Source organism: Fundulus heteroclitus, chromosome 6 (assembly GCF_011125445.2).
Source record: "Fundulus heteroclitus isolate FHET01 chromosome 6, MU-UCD_Fhet_4.1, whole genome shotgun sequence".
NCBI classification, from domain to species: domain Eukaryota; kingdom Metazoa; phylum Chordata; class Actinopteri; order Cyprinodontiformes; family Fundulidae; genus Fundulus; species Fundulus heteroclitus.
Genome location: NC_046366.1, coordinates 2618028 through 2643142, shown reverse-complemented (window position 1 = coordinate 2643142; position 25115 = coordinate 2618028). Strand labels below are relative to the sequence as shown.

At 39.5% G+C, this 25115-nt stretch overlaps 1 protein-coding gene and 6 non-coding genes across 11 annotated transcripts in view; 1 reads left to right on the top strand and 6 right to left on the bottom strand.

The window, feature by feature from the left end:
* LOC105933891 (homer protein homolog 3) overlaps positions 1–4079 on the top strand; it is a 48553-nt gene extending 44474 nt beyond the window's left edge. For all 5 annotated transcript variants that reach the window (XM_036137849.1, XM_021322111.2, XM_021322110.2 and 2 more), the window contains 3 exons: positions 434–541; positions 672–752; positions 3519–4079. In XM_036137849.1, the coding sequence (XP_035993742.1) occupies positions 434–541; positions 672–752; positions 3519–3704 (375 nt within the window). In that variant the 3' untranslated portion in view covers positions 3705–4079. The remainder of the gene's footprint in view (positions 1–433; positions 542–671; positions 753–3518) is intronic.
* A 12843-nt stretch (positions 4080–16922) lies between these two features.
* On the bottom strand, positions 16923–16994 carry trnad-guc. The gene has a single exon. It is a non-coding gene; the product is annotated as a tRNA-Asp (tRNA).
* A 4357-nt stretch (positions 16995–21351) lies between these two features.
* On the bottom strand, positions 21352–21423 carry trnad-guc. The gene has a single exon. It is a non-coding gene; the product is annotated as a tRNA-Asp (tRNA).
* Positions 21424–21836: 413 nt separating this feature from the next.
* trnag-gcc lies at positions 21837–21907 on the bottom strand. The gene has a single exon. It is a non-coding gene; the product is annotated as a tRNA-Gly (tRNA).
* A 739-nt stretch (positions 21908–22646) lies between these two features.
* trnad-guc lies at positions 22647–22718 on the bottom strand. The gene has a single exon. It is a non-coding gene; the product is annotated as a tRNA-Asp (tRNA).
* A 360-nt stretch (positions 22719–23078) lies between these two features.
* On the bottom strand, positions 23079–23149 carry trnag-gcc. The gene has a single exon. It is a non-coding gene; the product is annotated as a tRNA-Gly (tRNA).
* Positions 23150–24572: 1423 nt separating this feature from the next.
* On the bottom strand, positions 24573–24643 carry trnag-gcc. Its single transcript has one exon. It is a non-coding gene; the product is annotated as a tRNA-Gly (tRNA).
* Positions 24644–25115: the final 472 nt, after the last annotated feature.

The following is a 25115-nucleotide window of genomic DNA, read 5'->3' as shown; positions in this document are numbered from 1 at the left end:
TCAGTCCAAGGAATCCCCCCACCCCACCCCAAACCACCGGCAAACAGGAAAACACAAATGTTAAAAAGATGTTTAACAAAATTACAGAATTAAATATACAAAAGGTAACTAAATGTGTGTGCTACAATTAGAACAAATACATTTCAATTCTGCCATATAAATGAAAATGCACAAACCTATATTTTTATACTACAGTGAGTGAAAATAAAAAAACAAAATGAGCTGCAGCTGTGGCCATCAACAGATTAATGTAATTTATGGTGGAAATTGCTCCTAAAACCCCTACACCTTAACAGGTTTTAGGCAAGCAGGTTGTTAGTTTGTTTTTCTAATTTGAAGTTATGAGAACCACTTAACCTATTTGCATGTGAATATGAATTTGTAAAGCCTTATCCTTTTGGAATACATTAGTAAACTGCACATATTTTGTAAGGTGGCTGAACTGGAAGTCCATGGAGGCCAAGGACCCAGTGACCTGCTCAAGGATGAGCTTACCCAATCCCTGGAGGAGCTGGAGGCCTTACTGAAGGCCAAAGATGAGGTTGGAAAATGCCCCTTATTTTTTTGTTTTTTTATCTTTGCTAACAGCCTATACCAGCTGCCCTAAATAATGAGTCAGTACAGCACGTCATAATCAATGATTTCATGAGTTCATTTTATTTGATTTTAAGGAGATTCACATTTTACAAAGTAAGAAGAGAGAGTACCATGAGATGGAACATGAGCGGGATCAGGCCATTCTCAGATTAAGGGTAGGTGTGACAAATATTTGAAAAGTGGGCTAAACACATAAGTTTTAGGTAGTATTAGATGGTGCTCAATGTTTAATAAGTTGCTGATGATTGGTTTACTTTGGTTTAATTCTCTATTGGAAATAATAAGAATTGTATTTATTACAGTATTTCTGAGTTGCTAAAACACTAAAATCCATTCGCAAAACCAAAGTTGCAAGTGTACAAACCACTTTATTGATTGAAGCACACAGTTTGTAAAACTTTAAACACTTCTCATGTGGTTAGACACAGCTAGCAAATGGGAATCGCTCTTTGTGCAAAACTGTAAACACATTGTCATTCAAAAAGCACATGTAGCATTTTGGTGCACTTCAACTCAGAATGGCACAACACAGCCCCAAAAGTGAAATACAAGTATCACACTGTTGTCATCGGTAACACACAAGCACTCATAATTTAACACACCTGTTTCAAATCAGTAATGTGTTGCACCCAATCAGTAATGGGGATCTAAAGCCATGTCAAATCCAAATGGCATGTATGATTTTCACAATGGAGGGCAGGAGAGAAGGTGGAAGTAGAAGTGGACGTGGACGTGGAAGAGAAGGAAGAGGAAGAGGAGGAGGAGGAGGAGGAAGAGACAGAGGAGGAGGAGGAGGAAGAAGAGATGGAGGAGGAGGAGGAGGAGGAGGAGGAGGAGGAGGAGGAGGAAGAACAAGAGCCATCATTTCCAATAAAATTAGAGCAACAATCATACACCATGTTCTGGTTCATGGAATGAGTATGAGGGAAGCAGGACTACGTGTTCAACCAAATATAAGCAGGTTCTCTGTGGCCTACATTGTCAGGACATTCAGAGAACACAACCGGTAAGTGTACTATCATTTATGGTCCCTCAAACTTACAGTACAGTATGTACAGTTGTGGAATGTCTCAGTAAATTACTGTAACATCTCTAAAAATTGGCCCTTTTCTTGCAGTATTACAGTAAAACTAATAATAGTATTAGCTACATAAAAATATATATTTTATGTATTTTACATATTTGGTTACATTGCATTAGGTCTGTCTGTACAATTGTTACAAGATGTTTTATTTGCTAGAATTTAAAGACTGCCACATGCCGGTGGAAGGAGAGGTATATTCTCACAACAGCAGGAGACCATTATTGTCAATATGGTCCTTCAAAATAATCTCATTCGTCTGCGAGAAATACAACAGCGAGTTGAGGAAGACAACGAGAACTTTGAAGGAATCAACAGTGTGAGTCTCTCCTCAATTGACCGTGTCCTGAAACGCAACCAGATAAGTCTCAAACAAGCCTACAGAGTACCATTTGAGAGAAATTCTGAGAGGGTAAAAGAGCTACGATATCAATATGTACAAGTAAGTAATACGTAATGTCCAGAGATTATACAGCACTATTGAGTTACTGTACATCTTTACTATGTTGAATGTAATGCAGCACATGTATACAGAGTTATGAAGCCTGGAATGCTATTTCATTTACGTTATATCAAAAATTAACTTTTTTTCATTTCTATAGAGAATGTTTCAACTGGATTCCATGGAGAGGCCTCATGAGTGCATCGTGACCATATGCGCTGCCATCAGCAGCTACGGGGTTTTTCACCGCCATGTGACTTTAGGACCTTACAACACTGCCCATCTTATAACGTTTCTGTATGCTCTACAGGAAGCATTACTGAGACGTGAAGAGAGAGGTGATGAGCAGGCAGAGCATCCCATGTACGTGGTAATCTGGGACAATGTGAACTTTCACCGTGGTCCTAGAATACGTGAGTGGTTTGAAAATAACCCACGTTTTATAAACCTGTGCCTCCCACCATACTCGCCCTTCCTTAATCCCATTGAATATTTTTTTTCTGTATGGAGGTGGAAGGTCTATGACAGAAATCCTTATGCACAGGAAAATCTCCTTCAGTCAATGGATGCAGCATGTGACAACATTGGAGTGGAATCGATTCATGGTTGGATTCATCATGCGAAAGGTTCTTTCCCCGTTGTTTAGCAAGGGACAGGATTACCTGTGAGGTTGAAGAGGTCCTGTGGCCTGACCATGCCCAGAGGCATGATGCTGAGGCAGAATGATTCCAAGACATTGCTATCGATCTGCTGCATATTTTGTTTGTGACTATATTTGTGTGCAGGATTGTGCAAGTACTTCATAATAAATCAAATTTTCCCCCTGCTCTGCTTTGATTGCAGTGTTTTGCATTTATCTCTGTAGTGTGTAATGACTGCTGTGTAGTGTTTATGCATTAGCTGGATGTGTGTGATATCTGAAAACAGTGTTTGGTTTTGGGTAAAGATAACATAGTTCTGAAGCAATTGTTTGATATAGCAAGACAAGTCAAAGGTTTTGACAGTGTAGCTTAAGTTTGGTGATTTGTGTTTAAGGTTTTGGGAAAGCGAGAGAAATTTTCAAAAAATGTGTTTTAGCAACTCAGAAATACTGTAACATCTACCAGATATTAAAACACCCTTATTCATTTTTGCATACTATATATTGACCTTAAAAGTTAAGTTATAGTAAGGTAATGAAAAAATGTAATCCTGACCAAATTATTTTCAGAGTTGGTTCATTCTTAATTTCTACATAAATTCCCACATATTCCCAGTAGCTTTGTAATTATATGAGGGATGAACATATTACATTTTATAAAGATCTGTTTGCAGTTATTATTTTAATAACTAGCTTGAAAACAGTCAGTTTCCTTTCTTTTCTTTTTTCTTACTTTTTCTGTCTTATGTTTACTGTAGGAAATGGAGATGCGAAGCTCCGAGTTGGAACGTCGCATCCAGAACACAGAACAGAACCTTAGTAATTCCCTGGAGGAACGGGATCGTATGGATACCGAGATCCAGAGGGCCATTGAAATCCTGGACATAAAGATTTTTGATCTCAATGATCTTCGGCAGAGCCTTGTTAAACTACTTGACAAATAAGAAGGGCTTAGAAAAGATGTCATCATAGAACCGACAGAGAATGAAACATCTAACCTGGTTACTTTTTCCATGGTCATTGCAAAAAACATGCTAAAAAGGGTGGAGCTGATCCCTGTGCTTCAGTGCACATGAATAACTGTGGGGCAGGAGGGGTCACTCCATATCTGTGTTGAATCACTGGCTGTTCAACAACATCATTTACAGTAGGTAAAGACCTAAGCAACAATAATTTTGTGGCAATGCTTCTCAGATCTAATGTATCGCTTCATATTGCGTTCAAACATAACTAAATGCAATAATCAAACTTTAAATAAGTGCTTTACCATGATAGACTTTTAAACTGGTGCTTGTGTTTTTCAGTATAACTTTTTATATATATATATATATATATATATATATATATATATATATATATATATATATATATATATATATATATATATATATATATATATATATATATATATATATATATGGCAAAGCAATGCCAGGATAAATAATAGGCATTCTTAGTCATCTTTATAGCAATTTGAGACTAAAGGAGTGGGAAAAGGAAAAAAATGCTCAGTGACAATAAAAAAAACTGAAGGCAAATAAAGAGCAGAAGTTCTTCTTAGGCTTGCCTATTTAAGATTCATAAATAACTCAAGTTAAATAAATCATCTTTAGCTAGTTTAACATGTCTAAGGTATGTTGTGTGATACCTGGAGCACATTAGACTGTAGTTGAAGTGTTCTATGTAAGGATGAAATGTCTTTAAATACTCAAAAAGAAAAGAGAATGTAGCAAACCTTTAATTAATAAGCCAGAATGACTCTAAAGAATGTGTTCGTATAGATAGTTTATGCAAAAAAAATTAGGATAAGGCTTTCCCAAGAAATTAAATTTAGAAGCTTAAAGATTGTGCACGTTTAAAGGTTAAATATTGTTTTTCTTTCCCAAACATGCCCTTGCAATTCCCTGAAGTGTAAAATGAGTTATTCTTTATTTTTTGTAGTTCAATTAAATTAAATTTATATAGTGCCAATTCACAACATGTCATCTCAAGGCACTTTACAAAGTCAAATTCAATCAACTCATACAGACAGTCAAAAAGTTTCCTATCTAAGGAAGCCCAGTAGATTGCATCAAGTCTTGACACACAGCATTCACTACCCATGAAAGAGCGTAGAGCCACAGGGACAGTCGTCTGCATTGTTCATGGCTTTGCAGCAATCCCTCATACTGAGCAAGCATGAAGTGATAGTAGAGAGGAAAACTCCCTTTTAACAGGAAGGAAAAACCTCCGGCAGAACCAGACTCAGTGTGAACGGTCATCTGCCTCGACCGACTGGGGGTTAGAGAAGACAGAGCAGAGACTCAGAAAGCACAGAAGGACACACTAATCCAGGAATCCTTTCCATGTTATATGGTAATAGCGGATGATCTGCCTCCCCTGGATGGTACCACAGCTAACAGAACGCCAGACCAGGTGTACCTACTATGATGAAAAAAGAGAGAGAACAAAAAGTTAAAAGCTGAAATGACAACAAACTATGCAAATTGGAGAACAGTAGGAGAACTCAGGAGAGTGAGAAAAATAGACATTGATGTCCTTCAGCAACCTAAGCCTATAGCAGTATAACTACAGAGATAGCTCAGGATAACCTCAGCCACTCTAACTATAACCTTTATGAAAAAGGAAAGTTTTAAGATTAGTCTTAAAAGTAGATAGGGTGTCTGTCTCACGGACCAAAACTGGGAGTTGGTTCCACAGGAGAGGAGCCTGATATCTAAAAGATCTGCCTCCCATTCTACGTTTAGAGACTCTAGGAACCACCAGCAGACCTGCAGTCTGAGAGCGAAGTGCTCTGTTAGGAACATATAGGGTAATCAAATCTTTGATATATGATGGAGCTTGATTATTAAGAATTGTAAATTCTATTCTTGATTTAACAGGCAGCCAATGAAGGGAAGCTAAAATAGGAGAAATATGATCTCTCTTGTTAATTTCATCAGTACTCTTCCTGCAGCATTTTGGATCATCTTAAGGTTTTGAATTACATTTTGTGGAATTCCTGATAATGAACAATTACAATATTCATCTTGAAGTAAAAAATGCATGGACAAATTTTTCTGCATCACTCCAGGACAGGACAGAATATTTCTAATTTTGACAATATTCCGGAGGTGAAAAAAGGAAACACTGGAAACTTGTTTAATATGGGATTTAAGTGACATTTCCTGGTCAAAAATAACACCAAGGGTTTTACTTTATTACCAGAGGCCAATTTAATGTCATTCAGATTAAGTGATTGATTAAGAAGTTTATTTTTTGAGGACTCTGGTCCAATGATTACAACTACCTGTCTTGTCAGAATTTAAAAGCAGGAAATTTAAAGAAATCCAGGTTTTGATATCATCAAGACATGCCTGCAGTCGAAGTAATTAATCTTATTAGTCAGGATTTATGGATAAATATAACGTGTGTCATCAGCATAACAGTGGAAATTAATCCCATGCTGTCTGATAATTTTACCAATCAGAAGCATATATACAGTAAAGAAAATTGGCCCAAGGACTGAACCCTGTGGTACTCCACAAGTGACACTAGAGTTTGAAGATTTATTATTAACATGAACAAACTTAATAAATTGTTAATAGTTGCTTCTATAGTCTCTATTAGTCAGTTCATGAGAGAGTGATACAGGTTGAATCCTCTGGGTGTGCCCGTGGGTGTATTTTGGTGAGTCTCTGCCATAACCAATGCATTATCGAGAGAGAACGGTCTAACTTCAATATTTTTGAAGTTATACTTTCTTACATCAGAAGACATCACACCTCTAAAATGACCTGTGCAGTCGCAGCAGCAGATGCTATTCCTCTTCTCCCATGCACGTGCACAACCTTGGTGTCATTTCAACTTGTCACCAGAGGAAGCAGATGTCTACAAAAATCCTGGAATTTGTGCAATGCACCTTTGACACAAAAGGATATTTATGCCTTTTACTGGCCTTTGGACAGGCCCACTTTGAGCATTATTTTCTCTACGTTATCTTAAGACCAACTATACTTACCTGTAGGTTAATGCTTGACATTTTAATGAGCATATCACACTTAAGAAAGTTTGAGTTTTTTTGCCATTAATATTTTATTTAATATTCTTGATTTTGCTCCTATATTTCATTTTGATATGTGCACAGTAAGCCAGGAGCATTTGAGAGTTTGGTTGTGCTGTATGAATAACTCACATGTTCTGTATAATTTATAAAATTTTTACTTGTATTATTTTAAATTGTCTTGATTGGTTGCATGATTTTTCTTCTTCAAGCCTTACTGGTCACTTTTTAGAATGGTAGTGACAGCTTTGTCTTAAACTCTGAGTTGTTATCAGGGTGGAAATAAAAGCTAAAAATTTTTTTAGTTTATTGTGTTTTATTGTTATCGTATGAGGGGTTTATTATAAAGTACAAAAAACTAAAGTAATAAGTTTTACACTACATGACTTTGAAACTGTTTAGTGCTAATGTTATTACATGCTTCAGAGCTATTTTTAGATTTTAGAGGTAAATTGTTTATAAGAATCACCACCTATATCCTGATATCTAGGATAAAAAAAACTAATTTTGGTTATACACAAGTCTGAAAAAATTACCAAATCATAATCAACTATATGCATTAGTCTCAGCGGTAATTTAAATATGCTCAGAAATCTGAATGATCATTAGCCTGTGGGACAAAGTTCATGAGCATAGTCCCTATTTTGTGCAGCTCAAGAAGCATGCTGTTAAGATCATCAGTTGTGCATTATGTTACAGACAGCTCTCTTGATTTTAGTTACCACTGGAGATCAGACAGTACTAGGGCTGAATGATGTGGCTTAAAAATAAAATATCCGGTTTTATTACACCAAATCCGATTAATAGATTTTGTTTCCCTCCTTTTCGTGTCACTAAAAGAAATGATTTTATAAAAACTTGCTTTTATGTCAAGTATTTTGTCTGGCAGTTGATCTGAATTCAAAATGTAACAAAATACAACCTGTGAAACATGCTTGTAAAAAAAATGGAGGCCCTTCCATTTTAAACAATGACAATATAACAAAATGTTTGCTGCTAGTGGTCTTACGCAATGAGCTTAAAACAGGCTTAACCTACCTTTTGTAATTTCAGACTGTTTTAAAAAAAAAGTAAATTAATAAATTAAAATGTCTAGTCTTATGTTAAAAAAGTTTCTTCTCTACAATATTTTAACAATACATTTTCCAAAACATATAATCAGTATTGCATGCTATTCTCTTCATGGAAGCCCAATGAATGAGCTGGCAAAAAAATTATTCAGATTTTCCAAAAATTTAATCTTTCAAAAAATTGTACATTTGAATTAATGGATTTAATCAATTTATCGTCCAGCTCTAGGCAGTACTATAAAATGATGTAAGTGATGTTCCTATTAAACAGCTGAGATTAGTTATAAAGAAAACCATTGTAATTTATAGTCTGTTGTTACCCTACAGATTGATACTTGAAATTAATTAACTGCTTTATGTTGGTTAACTTTTCAGGATACTTCGTCTTGCCTCATATGAAATCATAAATGTTTTCTGGCTCTTATTTGATCCTCTAAGATGAACTCTAACTATAATGAGAAAACCTGACAGAAATACGCAGCAAATCCCCAGATAATACCAAATTGCTAGAATTCAGCTGTACACTTACAAGGTATACTATACCAGTGCTTTACAGGCGCTGCAATTTTAATTAAACTAGTATTATTACTACAATGCTTTTGATTTATGAACTAACTGTGACTTTATCAGTTACATTCTTCCCACTTCTCTGAGTGAGAACAATGGGATGTGTTTGATGGGCATGGCAAAAAATAATTCCAGTTTAATTTTAGTATATTTATTGTAGGTTTATTTATGGTAGGTTTGGGCAAAATGAAGATCTTAAATGTTGACAAGGTGCCAAAACAAGGAGATTGCGAGATCATCTATAAGGGACATTTTTGCATTGCAGTTCTATCCTCCTGCACAAACACACAAGTTTATTTTCCTCCTTATTACTTTGAGACCAAAAACTGTGCTGTTATAAAACACAAGTTTATTAATTGTCCAACAAACGCATCTTTTCAGACACATTGCAGTAGACAGAAGTCGCGTTTCTGTCAACATTTTTTAATGTGCATTTAAAGGATCGCATTAGAAGGGGTTGATGGAAATGGCAAAATTCTTTGCTTGCATGAGGTGGTTTTTGACTTTTTCAAAAAACAGTAAATGTGCGTAAGAGGAGATGGAAACACATTTGTCGAATCAATTCTGACATAGCGAATGATTACCTCACGTGACTGATCAGCTGTTTTTGTTACCGGCGTCTTCTTGCATATTCCTGTAACGCTCGAAAACAGGTCTGGAAGCAACAACAGGTACGCATGGACCGACAGAGAGACACGGGCATTTCTAAGACTCACTCAAAAAAAAACAACTAAAAAAACTTGCCACATTTATTAAAGCCTCGCTCCATTACAGATCTCTGGTCCATGCTAGTTATCAACAACTACTTCCTGTTTATTACAGCCAACCAAATGACACATGTGGAATTGTCATTCCACATGTGTCAGGAGTAGAGGTCAACAGATATATCGTCCGGTCAATATTTTCGGCCGAGATCTGTATCAGTATTGGCCGACACATCCATTCGTTGGCCGATCCATTAGCGCATTCAGCCGCCATGCAGTGACATCACATGAAGTGCATATATAGCCACTCCATCCCAGCAGAGAGTGGCTGGTAATTTAAGCCTGGTTGTAAGTCAGTAAGTTTTCAACTTTTATTGTATTTTTAGCTGTCTAATTTAGTTGTATTTGCCCTTTGAATGTCTGCCTCTGTGACCGAGCTGAAACAGCTTCTGTTTCACTCGAACGGACAGGTGATCTGCCGTGTGTTTTCTTTTTTGTTAATGTTTGGAGAGACCTTCAAAAACAAAACAGACAGTACACATTTTACTCACATACACATTGTTCACTCCAGAATAGATTACCTATTTATGTATAATACTGAAAGACAAAGTACACAAATCCAAAATTGCTCACAGAAACTTGTCAGACCATTCCACTGTGCATTTAAAATTACATTTGGATAGCAGCCGTGAATCAACACTGAGGAGACTCAACATTGGCCAACTAAACGACTTTCAATTTAAAGAGAATGAAACAGCATTTACAAACTTAGTTAGAAAATAATAATGATGGTAGTGTAAATCCTGCAAGATTGTAGGATGTACCTAAGGCATTCTTATGAGGCTTTATAATATCAGACTATCTCTTCTCTTAAATACAATAAGAGCCCTGGATATCTGGATGACATAAATCAACGAGAAAACAACATATTCCAATTTTGGCACAAAGTTTTAACCATACCTTTAAGGAGGGTTTCCTCCTGCCATCCTGCCCCATAGCCAAAATCAAAGTGAACGGGAGTTTATCTAAACGCATCCCCTGCATCGTGGTTGCGTCAAGGCTGCCTGAATCATTTTAATCTTTTTATTGAACCGCTTGCACAAATTATATGACAAGGTCCTACTTAACAAGGTAAATCCCAGGCTCTGGGATTCCAAGATTGATGGATTTACTGCAGAAATATGGTGACCTGTCAGGTTACACCCTTAACATAAAAAACACAAGCCCTTATGTATAATTTTGAACCAACACCCGTTTTTAAATTAAAATATTAATTTGATTGGGACTCTATGAAATACTTGGGGGTGAGACTAACAAAACCTGTGTCTAAGCTTTATGCAGAAAATTACCAACCCATTAATACATGTATTAAAGCTGATATGGAGAGGTGGTCTCCTTTATCCTTGGATTTAGGTAACAGGGTCATGGCTATAACGAGTAATATTTTGCCTAGATTGCTGTACCTTTTTCAATCTTTACCTGTCCAAATCCCTGAGTCGCAATGTAAAGAATGGGACAAGCCGAATCACGTTTTATTTGGAATGGAAAACAACAAGAATATGACATAAGATGCTACAACTACCTAAGCCTAGAGTGGGGATGGGCTTGCCCCATCTCAAAGATTACTATATAGCATCCCAGATAAACTGCAGATGTATAATCTGACCTAATCTGTTTAATCTGATTGAATTTGACTTTGGAAAGTGTTTCATGAATTGGCGCTATATAAATAAAATTTAATTGGATTGAATTGAATAAGACCACTAATGCATACACACACACACACACAAAAGTTTTTTTACCATCAGTGCGAGGACCGAGGAGTTCAACTACTGATTAACACTAGAAGTCCCAGAGATACGAGAATTTTCGTCAGCCTCTAGTCCCCCCCGACAGTACTTCACAACTCATGAATCCCTGTTCAGATGTAAATGCCCCATTAGCCCTGTCGTTGGAGAACCATTCCACCCCCTTCAGTTTCGGTTTCAGCTCAAGCCTCTCTGTTGACGAGTGTTTTACCTGAGAGCAGGGGGAAAAATCCTATTTGTAATTAAATATAACTAGGTCTATGTCATCATTATCGCCAACACCGGAATGATTCCAGACAGCGGAGCGGAGCCACCCGCGCAGCGATCAGCTGACAACTGATCAATGAAAATGCTGTATGTGCTGGAACGCTTTTATATTTTAATATTTATACAATAATGACCACCTGCCCTATTTACTAGGGGGCAAATATAACTGTGTATGTGTCTGTGTGCGCACACACAGACACATACACATACACACACGCGCGTGTATATATATATATATATATATATATATATATATATATATATATATATATATATATATATATATATATTAGGGCTGGGCAAGTTAACGCGTTAATTTCGTGTTAACTCATTAGACTATTAACGGCGATATTTTCTTTAATGCGCGTTAACGCATGTTGCTCACATGCTTTTATTTTGTGAAGGTCTGTTGCTGCGGTGTAGGGGTTTGAATCAGAACAGTAGGTGGCGATAATGCGCCAATAACCTCGCTGTCAGCCAAACCTCGGATTCAGAGTAAGAAAGATGCTGGCCGGAAAAAAACAAAGCCGGCATGGGGAAGGCGGTGTTTCCCGCAGGAATTTGTTTAGGCGAGGCGGTGAGTTGGCGGCCGGAACAAGTTTTGTGTGGAGCAGAGCGGGGGGGGGTCTGCATCGACGCCGTCGGTGAAGTCGCTTCTCGTTTCAAAGTATCCATGTGTTTTTTGCCTGTTTTTCCCTGCCATTCACTATATGCACAACAACAAAAAACCGCGTGTCAACGTCAAATAAACGCAAGCAACGCAAGCATATCGAGTTAGCAAGCATTTCAGTTTAAAGTTCTTCCAGCATGGAATATGACAGAAACAAGTTAGTTGTAACCACTGCCAAGTTAAACTTTGTTATTGAACATAAAATGGTAATGCTGCTCCCTGCGTTTACCTCAGAAATTGCCTGTTTTTGGTAGATTTTTTTCCCCTTAAATAATTCCCTGTCAGTGGCAATAAGCTTTAATTTATTATTATTGCTATTTTTTGTTTTACATGTTTAAGTTGAGGTTTACACTAAATATGTGTTACTGATAAGTGCTACAAATGTTACAACACTTTTGTTCATATGGCAGCAGAACATTAAAATAAAAGTGCTCTTTACACTACTTTTGAATTTATTCTTGGAGTTTGTAAATACAATGCGATTAATCGCGATTAATCGCGATTAATCGCGATTAATCAGGGCGATTAATCGCGATTAAATATTTTAATCGTTGCCCAGCCCTAATATATATATATATATATATATATATATATATATATATATATACTGGAGGACCCCACTGAGTTCGCACTGGAAATGGGTTTCCCACTCAAAACCGTTTTGGCGGGGGGGAGTCTTTGGAAACTTTGGCTATGTTACAAGACATGCCAGACTGTCATTCTGATGCCAAAAACGTTGATTTCAAATTTGGTGGTTTTCATTGCAGTTCTGTTTATGAAGGCAGCACAGGGGAGTGTTGGCGCCATGCGGGATTTGTGGTCCAAAGACTTTGGGAATTCACACATCAAAGCCACAACGCCTTGAAACCGGTTTCAAGACAGGGGCAGATTTAGGAAATTTGGAGCCCTAGGCAAAGAAAGGCATGGGGCCCTCTGAATTGTAATTAAATATAACTAGGTCTACATCATCAGTGTTGCAAACACCGGAATGATTTCAGACAGCAAAGCCACCAGCGCAGCGATCAGCTGTATATCTGCATGTGCTGGAACGTTGTAAAGACGGCTAGCAAGAATATTTATACAATAATGACCATCTGCCCTATTTACTAGGGGGCAAATATAACTCAAGTTAGTTCAGCGCGATCTCTCCTCCGCGACGCTGCAGCGGAGCGTAAGCTTGCCACACACACACACACACACACACACACACACACACACACACACACACGTACGTTTATATATACTGGAGGGCCAGCTGAGTTTGCAAGCCGGAAAAACTACACGTCGCCTCCAAAGCTTCATCTGTTTGGTGGATATTGGTGTGCTGATGACCATCAGAGACTGCACAGTCCAGCAAGGTTGCATAACAGAACATGGCTGGAAAATGAGTGTGTATGAGCTGGTGGCTTTCATTGCAGATCTGTTTATGAAGGCAATGGACCCAGTGTTGGCACCATGAGGGATTTGTGGTCAGAAGACTTTGGGAATTCACACATCAAAGCCACAATGCCTCGAAACTGGTTTCATGACATAATGAACAGGGGCAGATTTAGGAAATTTGGGGCCCTAGCAAATTGAAAATTGAATTGAAATACTTATCTGTTCTCCATTTTTTATTTTAATAAAATAATAGCTGTAAGTAAATCTGTGCCCGTCTCCATGTCTTGGCAAGATTCTGTTCTTCACCTGGAGCGGTCCTCTCTGTACTATTGAGCAGCGTGCACGATCAGACAGCTGATTGGCCAGACCTGGGTCATCTGGTGGAACAACATCATTCTCAAAGCCTGGCTGGATAATCAGCCCCCAGGAACTTGGGGGCCCTAGGCAACTGCCTATTTTCGCCTAATGGTAAATCTGCCCCTAATAATCAAATATCTGCGCTTCGACAACAAAGACACTCATTTGGAACGTGTGAAAACGGACAATTTTGCTGTAATTTCAAACATCTGGCAACAGTTTGTACAGAACTGTGTGTGTCCTACAGTCCAGGGCAACATATTCCTGTTGATGAGCAGTTATTTCCATCAAAGGTTCGTTGTCCCTTTCTGCAATACATTGCATCAAAGTCTGATAAATTTGGAATTAAGTTTTGGATTGCAGTGGATCTGGACACAAAATACATGTGTAGTGCCATCCCCTATTTGGGAAAAGATCCCTCCCGCCCCACAGGAGAAAGGCTGTCTGAGAACGTTGTTGTGAAACTAATGGAGCCATTTAAGGACCAGGGCAGGACTGTAGCTATTGACAATTTGATGAATTTTGTTAGAAGTTTATGCAGGAAAAGGCAATACAAGAAGAAAAGATGAGACAGCATCGTGAGATGAAGAGACATTCTCATGGTAAAACAACACAGTGCCAGGTGTGCGCAATCTCTGCAACAGGAACCACAGCACTGAGCTGCTAAATGGGACAGTTGTAACTTTATATGTAGTGCTTTTCATTGGGTGAAATCAATGTTACTCCAATACTGAAGTCATACTGTTTATTTTTTAAGCTGAAATGTTGAATGACATGAAAAGGCGAGACAAGACAAAATACAATTATTCTCTAAGTTGTTCTTTCTTTCACGTAGTGAGCTTTGCAATATAAATGAGTCTGTTGGTGAATGGACAATATAAATAGGCTCTGCGTTGCCTTGTTGGAAAAGCATGGCTATGACCTGTTCTCAGCTCAGGAACTAGGACCCGTCACAGGTTATTTGCATTACAATAGGGACAGTTAGCAAGGTAGAGTGAATACACAAACCTGAAGAGGGGAGGGGGGCTTGCAAGAAAACTGAAATTCTCTGGGACTTAAGGCTAGGAAGATCGGATCTGGATGTGCGTGGTATTGTTGTGAAGAGCCTGATTAGATGATTAAAACCCCCTTCTCCATAACCCATTTGCAAGTGCCAGAACTCAGAGGGATACATTTACCCACCCGGGCCCCATAGCACCACCAACCTGTAGAAAATGGCATTTGATCCCTTTTTGGTCAAAAGTTTAGTTTTGTCTAAGGTTTGGTGAGGCTTTTGTTACTGAAGGAGGCCAGTCTGACTGCTGACCTTTTGTGATCTTTCAGGTTTTTCCCCTTTTCAAGGCACTTTTCAGTGGAGGATTTTGACTCATCTCACAGTTTAGCATCTCCTGGTACTGCGGAACACAACCCCATTAGCGGGTAAGGACTGTCATGTAGCTAACCTGAAGTAGCTGTAGGAAGGTTCCTGTGCTCCACAGATACACCAGAAATGGGAGTGTGTTTGACCCGGCTGCTACAGCTAGGAAGATCTGATCTGGATGTGCATGTTATAGTTGTGAAAAGCCTGATTAGACAATTAAAACAAGACCTCCCCTTCCTCCATAACCTGTTGGCGAGTGCCAGAACTCAACCCTAACATGACAACTGAGGCCTTCTATTAAGCATAGGCTGGAAGCAGCGACTCTTTTTCATCAAAAGCTTAAAAGCTATCTTTTTCTGCGGCTGAGTTGGGTGCAGCAATTGAACCATAGGAACATGCACAGAAGTTTGAATAGGGGTTCCATCAATGTCAGAGACATCTGCTGTCTGGCCTCTGAGCCTAACCTGACTCTAGCCAGATTGATATCGCTCCACCTAGCTCCGCCTAGCTTCACTCACATCCATCTGGGACATCTCCCATAGAGAGTGATTTCTCCATCTGGGACATCTCCCATAGAGAGTGATTTCTCAATTTTAGTGTCTAGCCAATCAGGACGCAGGGCTGGAGTTTCATAGATGTGACGTAGTGGAGAAGCGACCGTGACGTGAGACAGACAGCAATGGCGGCTCGCATCGAGGAAGCAAGCATTAACATTGATGCTGCTATTTTTTCCGTGTTGTCCAATCTACCTAATATTGTTTCATTAAAAAAACATCAGAGAACGGCTCTGAAGGCCTTTGTTGGTGGAAACAATGTTTTCGCCCTTCTCCCGACCGGATTTGGCAAGTTTTGTTTTCCGGGGCGCGCCCGTGGCAGACGCGCCCCTGGCAGACGCGTCCGCGGCGGAGCGGTTAGCGCGAACCATATTAGGAGGCCTTTAGTCCTCGACGCAGTCAGCCCTGGATCGACTCCGACCCGCGGCGCTTTGCCGTCTCTCTTCCCCCCTCTTCCACCCTCTTCCTGTCAGCTCACTGTCAATAAAACGCGTTCCAATAGAGCCGCAAACACATTAAAAAAAATCTAATTTTTGTTTTTTCCTGCGTCACTCTCACAGCGTCACGGGTTGGCTTCGGTGTGAGTGGTTGAAATAGCACGTCGATAAAGATGACAGACATGTGGCTTATCCAATCATATGCAAGGATTTTTGATAAGGCCCAGCCTTCAAAAAAGGCAATTCCTATGGAGAGGTCCCAGATGGATGAGGATGCCAAAAGAACACGTATAGGGGGAGCAGTAGAGAACCAGTTTGGTGGAAACCAGAGTGCAGTTGCAGAAATATACAGTGGAGGCACCTAGTGAGTAGATAATTGTGAATTTTCAGACTCATTTCAAATTAAAAATGAGGACCTTCATAAAAAAGACAGAGTAACATCTATATGGCTTGTAGAGCTCATTACTATATGAAACAAAGTGAGGACCAGGAAAATGTCCTCACTTCCCAAAAATGACCTCACTTTGTTGGTTAAAAACTGGTGATGGTCCTCACTCTGATGTAAGAACAAACACACACACACACACACACACACACTAAGATGGCTGCCAAAAACAACACTGATTGCAGTCAGTGGTGGGTACAGCTAACCAAAAAGTTAGCTTCGCAAATTCATATTCTACACAATATATTAAACTGAAAATAAATAAGGAAATTTGAGGAAGCTAATACTAGTTACTAACTGCTAACAAACGGCTGCATGGAGGAGACAGGAGTGTTTTTGCTGCCTAAAGTAGTGCGACAAGGGTCTGTTTATAAATACAGTGGGGGAAACCTTGGAAAACAGCCATCATCATCTGCAACATTCTACTTCGAGAAAACAAGAGCTACTTCAACCTACCGTCACCTTAAGCAGACAAATACATACTTAAAAGAAAATTATTTCCTCCCCGTCGGGGAATCGAACCCCGGTCTCCCGCGTGACAGGCGGGGATACTCACTACTATACTAACGAGGAGATGTGGAGTTTTGTGACAGAGAGAGTGGAGCTAGGCGGAGCGAAATACATCTGGCTAGAGTCAGGTTACTCTGAACCTGCCAGGAGCCGGTTGGAGTCTCCTTCCACCATAAATCTGGGCACCATAGCATCACCAACCCATAGAAAATGGCACTAGATCCCTTTGTGGTCAAAAGTTCAGTTTTGGCCCAGACTTGGTGAGGCTTTGTTACTGAATGAGGCTAATCTGACTGTTGACCTTTTGTGACCTTTGAGGAATTTCCTCCTTTTGAGGCACTTTTCAGTGGAGGATTTTGATTCATCTCACAGTTTAGCATCTCCTGGTAATGCGGAACACAACCCCATTAGCGGGTAAGGACTGTCAAGTAGCTAACCTGAAGTAGCTGTGGGAAGGTTCCTGTGCTCCACTGATACACCTGAAATGGGAGTGTGTTTGACCCGGCTGCTACGGCTAGGAAGCTCTGATCTGGATGTGCATGTTATAGTTGCGAAAAGCCTGATTAGACAAAACAAGACCTCCCCTTCCTCCATAACCTGTTGGCAAGTGCCAGAACTCAACCCTAACATGACAACTGAGGCCTTCTATTAGGCATAGGCTAGAAGCAAGGACTCTCGTTCATCAAAAGCTTAAAAGCTATCTTTTTCTGGGGCCGAGTGGGGAGCAGCAAGTGAATAATAGGAGCATGCATGGAGAATTAATTTAGCAAAAAAGTTTTTTACCATCAGTGAGAACCGAGGAGTCCAACCAACTTTTTTCTGTCATTTTAATATGTAATTGAGAAGTAAATGTACTTAAGATTTGAAAATAAACATGTTTTTTTACGTTTTACTGATGAATGCACTGAAGAATAAACCTATGCTGTACATAAAATTAAACCTTGAGGTTGTGTGGCTCTGATTTATTACCCCCTGATAATTTAATAATTTTAACAAAAGAATCCATTATACTTTGAATAATGTTTATTTTAGAAACAACTAAGTGTTATTCTAGGGGCATATTGATTAGGATCCTTTTTAGATTTTCTGTATATTTTTTAATTTAGTTGTATCATCAGTATAAAAATACAACAATAACAATACAATAAACATGCTGTACTGTCCTAAAAAGCTCGTTTTGATTAATTTATAGAAAAAGGTTTGTGTCATAATTTTAACTGAGGCTGTCATAAATTTCATCATAACAGCAATTCTTATTTTCACATATTTTAAACAGCAAAGAAATCTACTGTCAAATGTTAAAACTCAGGAATCAAAAATTAAAATTATTACTTTACGGGGGGAAAACAGCATACTCTATGATTTCTTAAATATCTGCCTATAATAAGCATTAATTGGTCCCCAAGGCCTAAAGTGATACCAGCAAGATCTTTGAATGGAGTCATGAGGGAAAATCTACCATTTTGTGAAACACTTGTTTTTCCTTCGTGCTGCGGGTGGGAGAGGCTTTAGCAGGAATGCATGGTACCATTTGTAGGGGAAGAGTTGATAAAGAGACTGGCTCATGCATGACATTTTAACTATATCCTACAGCCTGCAGAATGGTCCATCGCTGTGCTACACTGCCATACCAGAAATGGGAGTGTGTTTGCTATAGGCTTAGGCTACTGGAGGATATCAGGATCTAATTTTCTCACTCTATAGAGTTCTACTGTTCTTCAATTATGCATTATGTGTTGTCATTTCTGCTTTAACTTTTTGTTCTCTCTCTTTTATCTTCATAGTAGGTACAACTGGTCTGGCGTTCTGTTAACTGTGACATCATCCAAATAAGACAGATCACCCGCTATTACCATCTAATGTAGAACAGATTACTAGATCAATGTGTGCTTCTGTGCTTTTTTGTCTCTCTTGTTGTGTCTCTGCTCTGTCTTCTGTAACCCCCAGTCGGTCGAGGCAGATGACCGTTCATACTGAGCCCGGTTCTGCCGGAGGTTTTCCTTCCCGTTAATGGGGAGTTTTTCTTCCCACTGTTGCTTCATGCTTGCTCAGTATGAAGGATTGCTGCAAAGCCATGGACAATGCAGACGACTCTCCCTGTGGCTCTACGCTTCCCCAGGAGTGAATGCTGCTTGTCGGGACTTTGATGCAATCAACTGGTTTTCCTATATAGGACATTTTTGACCAATCTGTATAATCTGACCCAATCTGTATAATATGATTGAACTTGACTTTGTAAAGTGCCTTGAGATGACATGTTTCATGATTTGGAGCTATATAAATAAAATAGAATTGAATTGAATTGTTTGACCCTGCTGCTAAGGCTAGGAAGATCTGATTAGGGTGTGCGTGGTATTGTTGTGAAAAGCCTCATTAAACGATTAAAACAATACCTCCCCTTCCTCCATAACCAGTTGGCGAGTGCCAGAACTCAACCCTAACATGACAACTGAGGCCTTCTATTAGGCATAGGCTGGAAGCAACGACTCTTTTTTATCAAAAGCTTAAAAGCTATCTTTTTCTGTGGCTGAGTTGGGTGCAGCAATTGAACCATAGGAACATGCACAGAAGTTTGAATAGGGGTTTCATGAATGTCAGAGACATCCGCTGTCTGGCCTCTGAACCTGCCAGGAGCCGGTTGGAGGCTCCTTGCACCATAACTCTGGGCACCATAGCATCACCAACCCATAGAAAATGGCACTAGATCCCTTTGTGGTCAAAAGTTCAGTTTTGGCCCAGATTTTGTGAGGCTTTGTTACTGAATGAGGCTAATCTGACTGCTGACCTTTTGTGACCTTTGAGGTTTTTCCTCCTTTTGAGGCACTTTTCAGTGGATGATTTTGATTCATCTCACAGTTTAGCATCTCCTGGTAATGCGGAACACAACCTTGTTCTTACAGTTTCTCAGTATGTTTCAAAATTACGCGGTCTTTTCCTGCTCAATGGTCCTCCCGAGAGTTCAGCAGCAATAATGACCTGAGCTCTGCTTTCAGTCTGTCACCAGCCCGTTAAGCCCATAATCCCCGCTGTTAGCAGTCTGTTTTCATGTCTACCTGTTACCTGCTTCTCCAGGACTGTCATCTACGCATTGTTTAATTATATTACAAAAAAAGTCAACATCATGTCTAGCTCGAATATCATGTTCCCTGTCTGGGCATTGAATAAGTCTGAAGGCATATAACTATTTTTAGTTATATGCCTTCAGACTTAGTTATACTTAGTTATACTGGAGCAGTAGAGAACCAGTTTGGTGGAAACCTGAGTGCAGTTGCAGAACTATACAGTAGAGGGACCTAGTGAGTATAAGAATTGTGAATTTTCAGACTCATTTCAAATTAAAAATGAGGACCTTCATAAAAAAGACAGAGTAATATCTATATGGCTAGTAGAGCTCATTACTATATGAAACAAAGTGAGGACCAGGAAAATGTCCTCACTTCCCAAAAATGACCTCACTTTGTTGGTTAAAAACTGGTGATGGTCCTCACTCTGATGTAAGAACAAACACACACACACACACACTAAGATGGCTGCCAAAAACAACACTGATTGCAGTCAGTGGTGGGTATAGCTAACCAAAAAGTTAGCTTCGCAAACTCATATTCTACACAATATATTAAACTGAAGATAAATAAGGAAATTTGAGGAAGCTAATACTAATGTGCAATAACCAATGTGCAATAATCTATTTAATACACTGTCCTACAACCCGTGCAATAATCCTGATGTAGTGACTTCTGCTGCCATCAACACCTGAACATAAGTCAGTACACATGTATGTATGTATGTATGTACAAATGTATACAATGTATATGCATGTATATACGCGTTGGTACGTATGTATGTAGGCGCATAGATATATGTATATATTTAAGTATATAGATATGTTTATATATATATATATATATATATATATATATATATATATATATATATATATATATATAATATATATAGACCACTAAGAATGTAAATGAGACATTTACATTCCTGTTTCCTTTTTTTTGTAAATGAGACATTTACATTCCTATTTCCTTTTTTGTATTTTTTTTTTGGTATTCTTTTGATCCATTGTAGATATGAAGATCCACTGTATATAACTGAATGCACCTTCCCTACTCTGCACCTTCTTGTATGAGCCGATGTGACGAGTGAATTTCTCCATTGTGAGATCAATAAAGACTATCTTATCTTATCTTATCTTACTAGTTACTAACTGCTAACAAACAGCTGCATGGATGAGACAGGAGTGTTTTTGCTGCCTAAAGTAGTGCGACAAGGGTCAGTTTATAAATACAGTGGGGGAAACCTAGGAAAACAGCCATCATCATCTACAACATTCTACTTCAAGAAAACAAGAGCTACTTCAACCTACCGTCACCTTAAGCAGACAAATACATACTTAAAAGAAAATTATTTCCTCCCCGTCGGGGAATCGAACCCCGGTCTCCCGCGTGACAGGCGGGGATACTCACCACTATACTAACGAGGAGATGCGGTGTCTTGTGACAGAGAGAAGGGCAAAATGCCCTCCCGTAGGACTGACTGATATAGAAGAAAAATTATTTTTAGTTAAAGGACACAACACACTGAATTCTAACTCAACCCTTTATTAAACCAACTTTTTACCAAAACTGCAAGTTTTTTACAAAGAAAAAAGATCACATGCTCTCTGAACTCTTGGAAGGGGGTGGAGCTTGGTGACGGCACAATCCTGGGTCTGCGTTTGTGATTGGTTGGGAGGATGAAATGACGGTTGTATTTACCTAGTAGTCAGTAGACTTTAATTGCTCAATTACATTCATCTCAAGATATGAAGAATATATGTATTATGTCAAATAATAATTTTCAACAGTAAGACAACTAAAACAAAAGAGCTGAACAGGAGAAAGACAAAAGCATAGTTGCATTGGCCGGGAATCGAACCCGGGCCTCCCGCGTGGCAGGCGAGAATTCTACCACTGAACCACCAATGCATATTCAGCAACTGACAGCAGCACTACAGGTGGGGAAATAAAACACGGATACTGTGTTCCAAAAAATGTTCTGACAGCCCCTTACTCACTCTGGGGTGAAATATCTACATGTAACAGCAGACAGGCTTATATCAGGGGCAACCGGACTTTTGAAAACGAAAAACACCTACCCAAGACACTATCAATTCTGGTGGCTTGCTCTTGAGCACCAGAACCTGCTGTTGGTGCACGGCTACTTTTACCTCTCTTTCAAACACTGCAGTCAAGCCAGCCACCACTTCGAAAACGACAGTCAAATCAGCCCTCACTTGGTTTTGTAGGTCAAGCAAACACTACGCATTATGGTGGTAACGGCTAAGACTACTTTTCAAAATAAAAGCATAGAAAACCTATTTTATTCTTTACACATATTGACTTCAGTTAGTTGAAATATTTTTTCTACTGTTTTATGTAATATTTTTTGCTGTTGCTACTAACCCTCAGATCACTCAGGTCTTCTGAAACCTCTTTTGTCCCGACATTTGGTGTCACAGCCATGTCTCTGTGGCGCAATCGGTTAGCGCGTTCGGCTGTTAACCGAAAGGTTGGTGGTTCGAGCCCACCCAGGGACGCTTACCTTTTGTAGGGTATTTCAAGCTTTGATACATCCTATTTTAAAAAGGAAGGCACTGTTTTAAAACAGGCTCAACACAAATTCACATTTTATACATACACTTAAGGGGGAGGAAAAAAGAGTCTTCTCCCCGTCGGGGAATCGAACCCCGGTCTCCCGCGTGACAGGCGGGGATACTCACCACTATACTAACGAGGAGATGTTACACTCTCTGAGTCAGAAAAGTGTGCTGAAAAACATACGCGCACGGACCTGATCATTAACATGTTTTGTATTTGTATGTCAGTGAAAATACTGCACACCAAATTCTGCTGTGATATATGCGAGTCAGAGATTGTGTGGGTTAGGGTTGCTTTTCTATGAGCATTAATCTAAAAGCAAAGCCTTGAGAACTCTACAACTCTGCTTTCTATGATGGTAGTTCTTTATCTATTCAAATGTTATAGCACACTTTAAAACAAGTTACTTTGGGGGCTTAACTCATTTCATTCAAGGATGAACAAAACGTGTTGGGACAGCTAAAGAACTCTACAGTTGAAAGAAAAAAAAAAAGTCAGTTGCATTGGCCGGGAATCGAACCCGGGCCTCCCGCGTGGCAGGCGAGAATTCTACCACTGAACCACCAATGCATACATGCAACATTATGACATCACGGATACATCTGAGAACTGGCCACTACTCACTCAAGCGGGGGAGGGGTGGCCTCCCTTTGTTGTAGTGTCTACATGCAGTGCTCTAACGGCCACGTTCTGACTGTGCAGTTCACAGTATGTTTGAATGATTTTCTCTTCAGTAGGATATAATTTAGGATATAATGCCGTCTTTTCTCAACTCACTCAAGCGGGGGAGGGGTGGCCTCCCTTTGTTGTAGTGTCTACATGCAATGCTCTAACGGCCACGTTCTGACTGTGCAGTTCACAGTATGTTTGAATGATTTTCTCCTCAATAGGATATAATTCAGGATCTAATCTAGTTGTATACATTGATATTCAGTCTATGTCAGAATTCTGCAGTATAGTCTCTGTGGCGCAATCGGTTAGCGCGTTCGGCTGTTAACCGAAAGGTTGGTGGTTCGAGCCCACCCAGGGACGAAATCCTTTTATACGATATTTTAAGTTGTGGTGCCAGATCGTGCCAGCTTTTGCTTTGGAAAAAAAAAAGTTAAAACAAGGGCTGTCTTAAAACCACCCATGTCCTTTCCCCACTTTAGTGGCAGTATGAAACAAATGGAGCATAGCTGCCTTCCAAGCAGTTGACCCTCAATCCTCACTTCTATGCAGGTGATCACATGTCCGCTGTAAGCAGAAGATTGCACGCAAATGTGCTTAGGCGAAAAAGTGACAAAATGGTGGCTTTGATTTAAAATGGCTGACTTCCTGTAAGGTTTAGACCATCACACCAAGAGACTTTTTTGTATGTCCTAAGAAGCTACATATGTCTACCGAATTTCACAATTCTTGGAGAAAGTATGGGGGTGACTGTTTTAGTGCTGCAAGGGGGAACTGTGGAGGAACTAGGCCACGCCAACCAAATGTTGGGGTGGGTTCTTGTATGGGGCTGGTCAAGGATAGATGACACTGATTTTGGTGCAGATTTGATCAATGTGAAAATTAGAGTCAAATGTATGGCCATAGTGTGATGCCGCACTTCACCACGCCGCCACTGCCACACCCTCCAACGAAAACTGTGCTTCAAACAAAATAAGACCAACATGTCATCTGCTTTCTGACAGTTTCATGCTGATGAGGTCAACACGGACCGAGAGGGACCTTTTCCAACCTAAAAGTGACTTTGTTCCCAGGGGTCGTGGTTTTTATGATGTCAGCATTTGTCTTAAGATCGTTGGCTATCCGAGAGGGATAATACCAAAATTTGGTTCAATTTCTATCAAATTCTATCCATGTTTTCAGCATTGCGGAATTGATGGACCCAAGCAACTAGCTATTTTAGCGAGTCGTGATAGTACAAGCTAAGTTTTATTCAAGGATGAACAAAACATGTTGGGACAGCAAAAGAACTCTACAGTTGAAAGAACAAAAAAAAAAAGTCAGTTGCATTGGCCGGGAATCGAACCCGGGCCTCCCGCGTGGCAGGCGAGAATTCTACCACTGAACCACCAATGCATACATGCAATGGTATGACATCACGGATACATTTGAGAACTGGCCACAACTCACACAAGCGGGGGAGGGGTGGCCTCCCTTTGTTGTAGTGTCTACATGCAGTGCTCTAACAGCCACGTTCTGACTGTGCAGTTCACAGTATGTTTGAATGATTTTCTCTTCAGTAGGATATAATTTAGGATATAATGCCGTCTTTTCTTAAAGGATTTTTCACATGCAATCCAGTTGTATACACTGATATGTAGTCTATGTCAGGATTCTGCTGTATAGTCTCTGTGGCGCAATTGGTTAGCGCAACTAGCTATTTTAGCGAGTCCTGATACTACAAGCTAAGAGCTAGGTAAGCAAATGTACCTAGCTCTTATCTTGTAGGTGTGTGAAGTAGGCTGCTGATGCTGGTCACTGCATGTTTTTTTTTTTTTGTTTGTTCTTTTTGGGAGGTGGCGGGGGTGAGGGGGATTTATCTTACTAA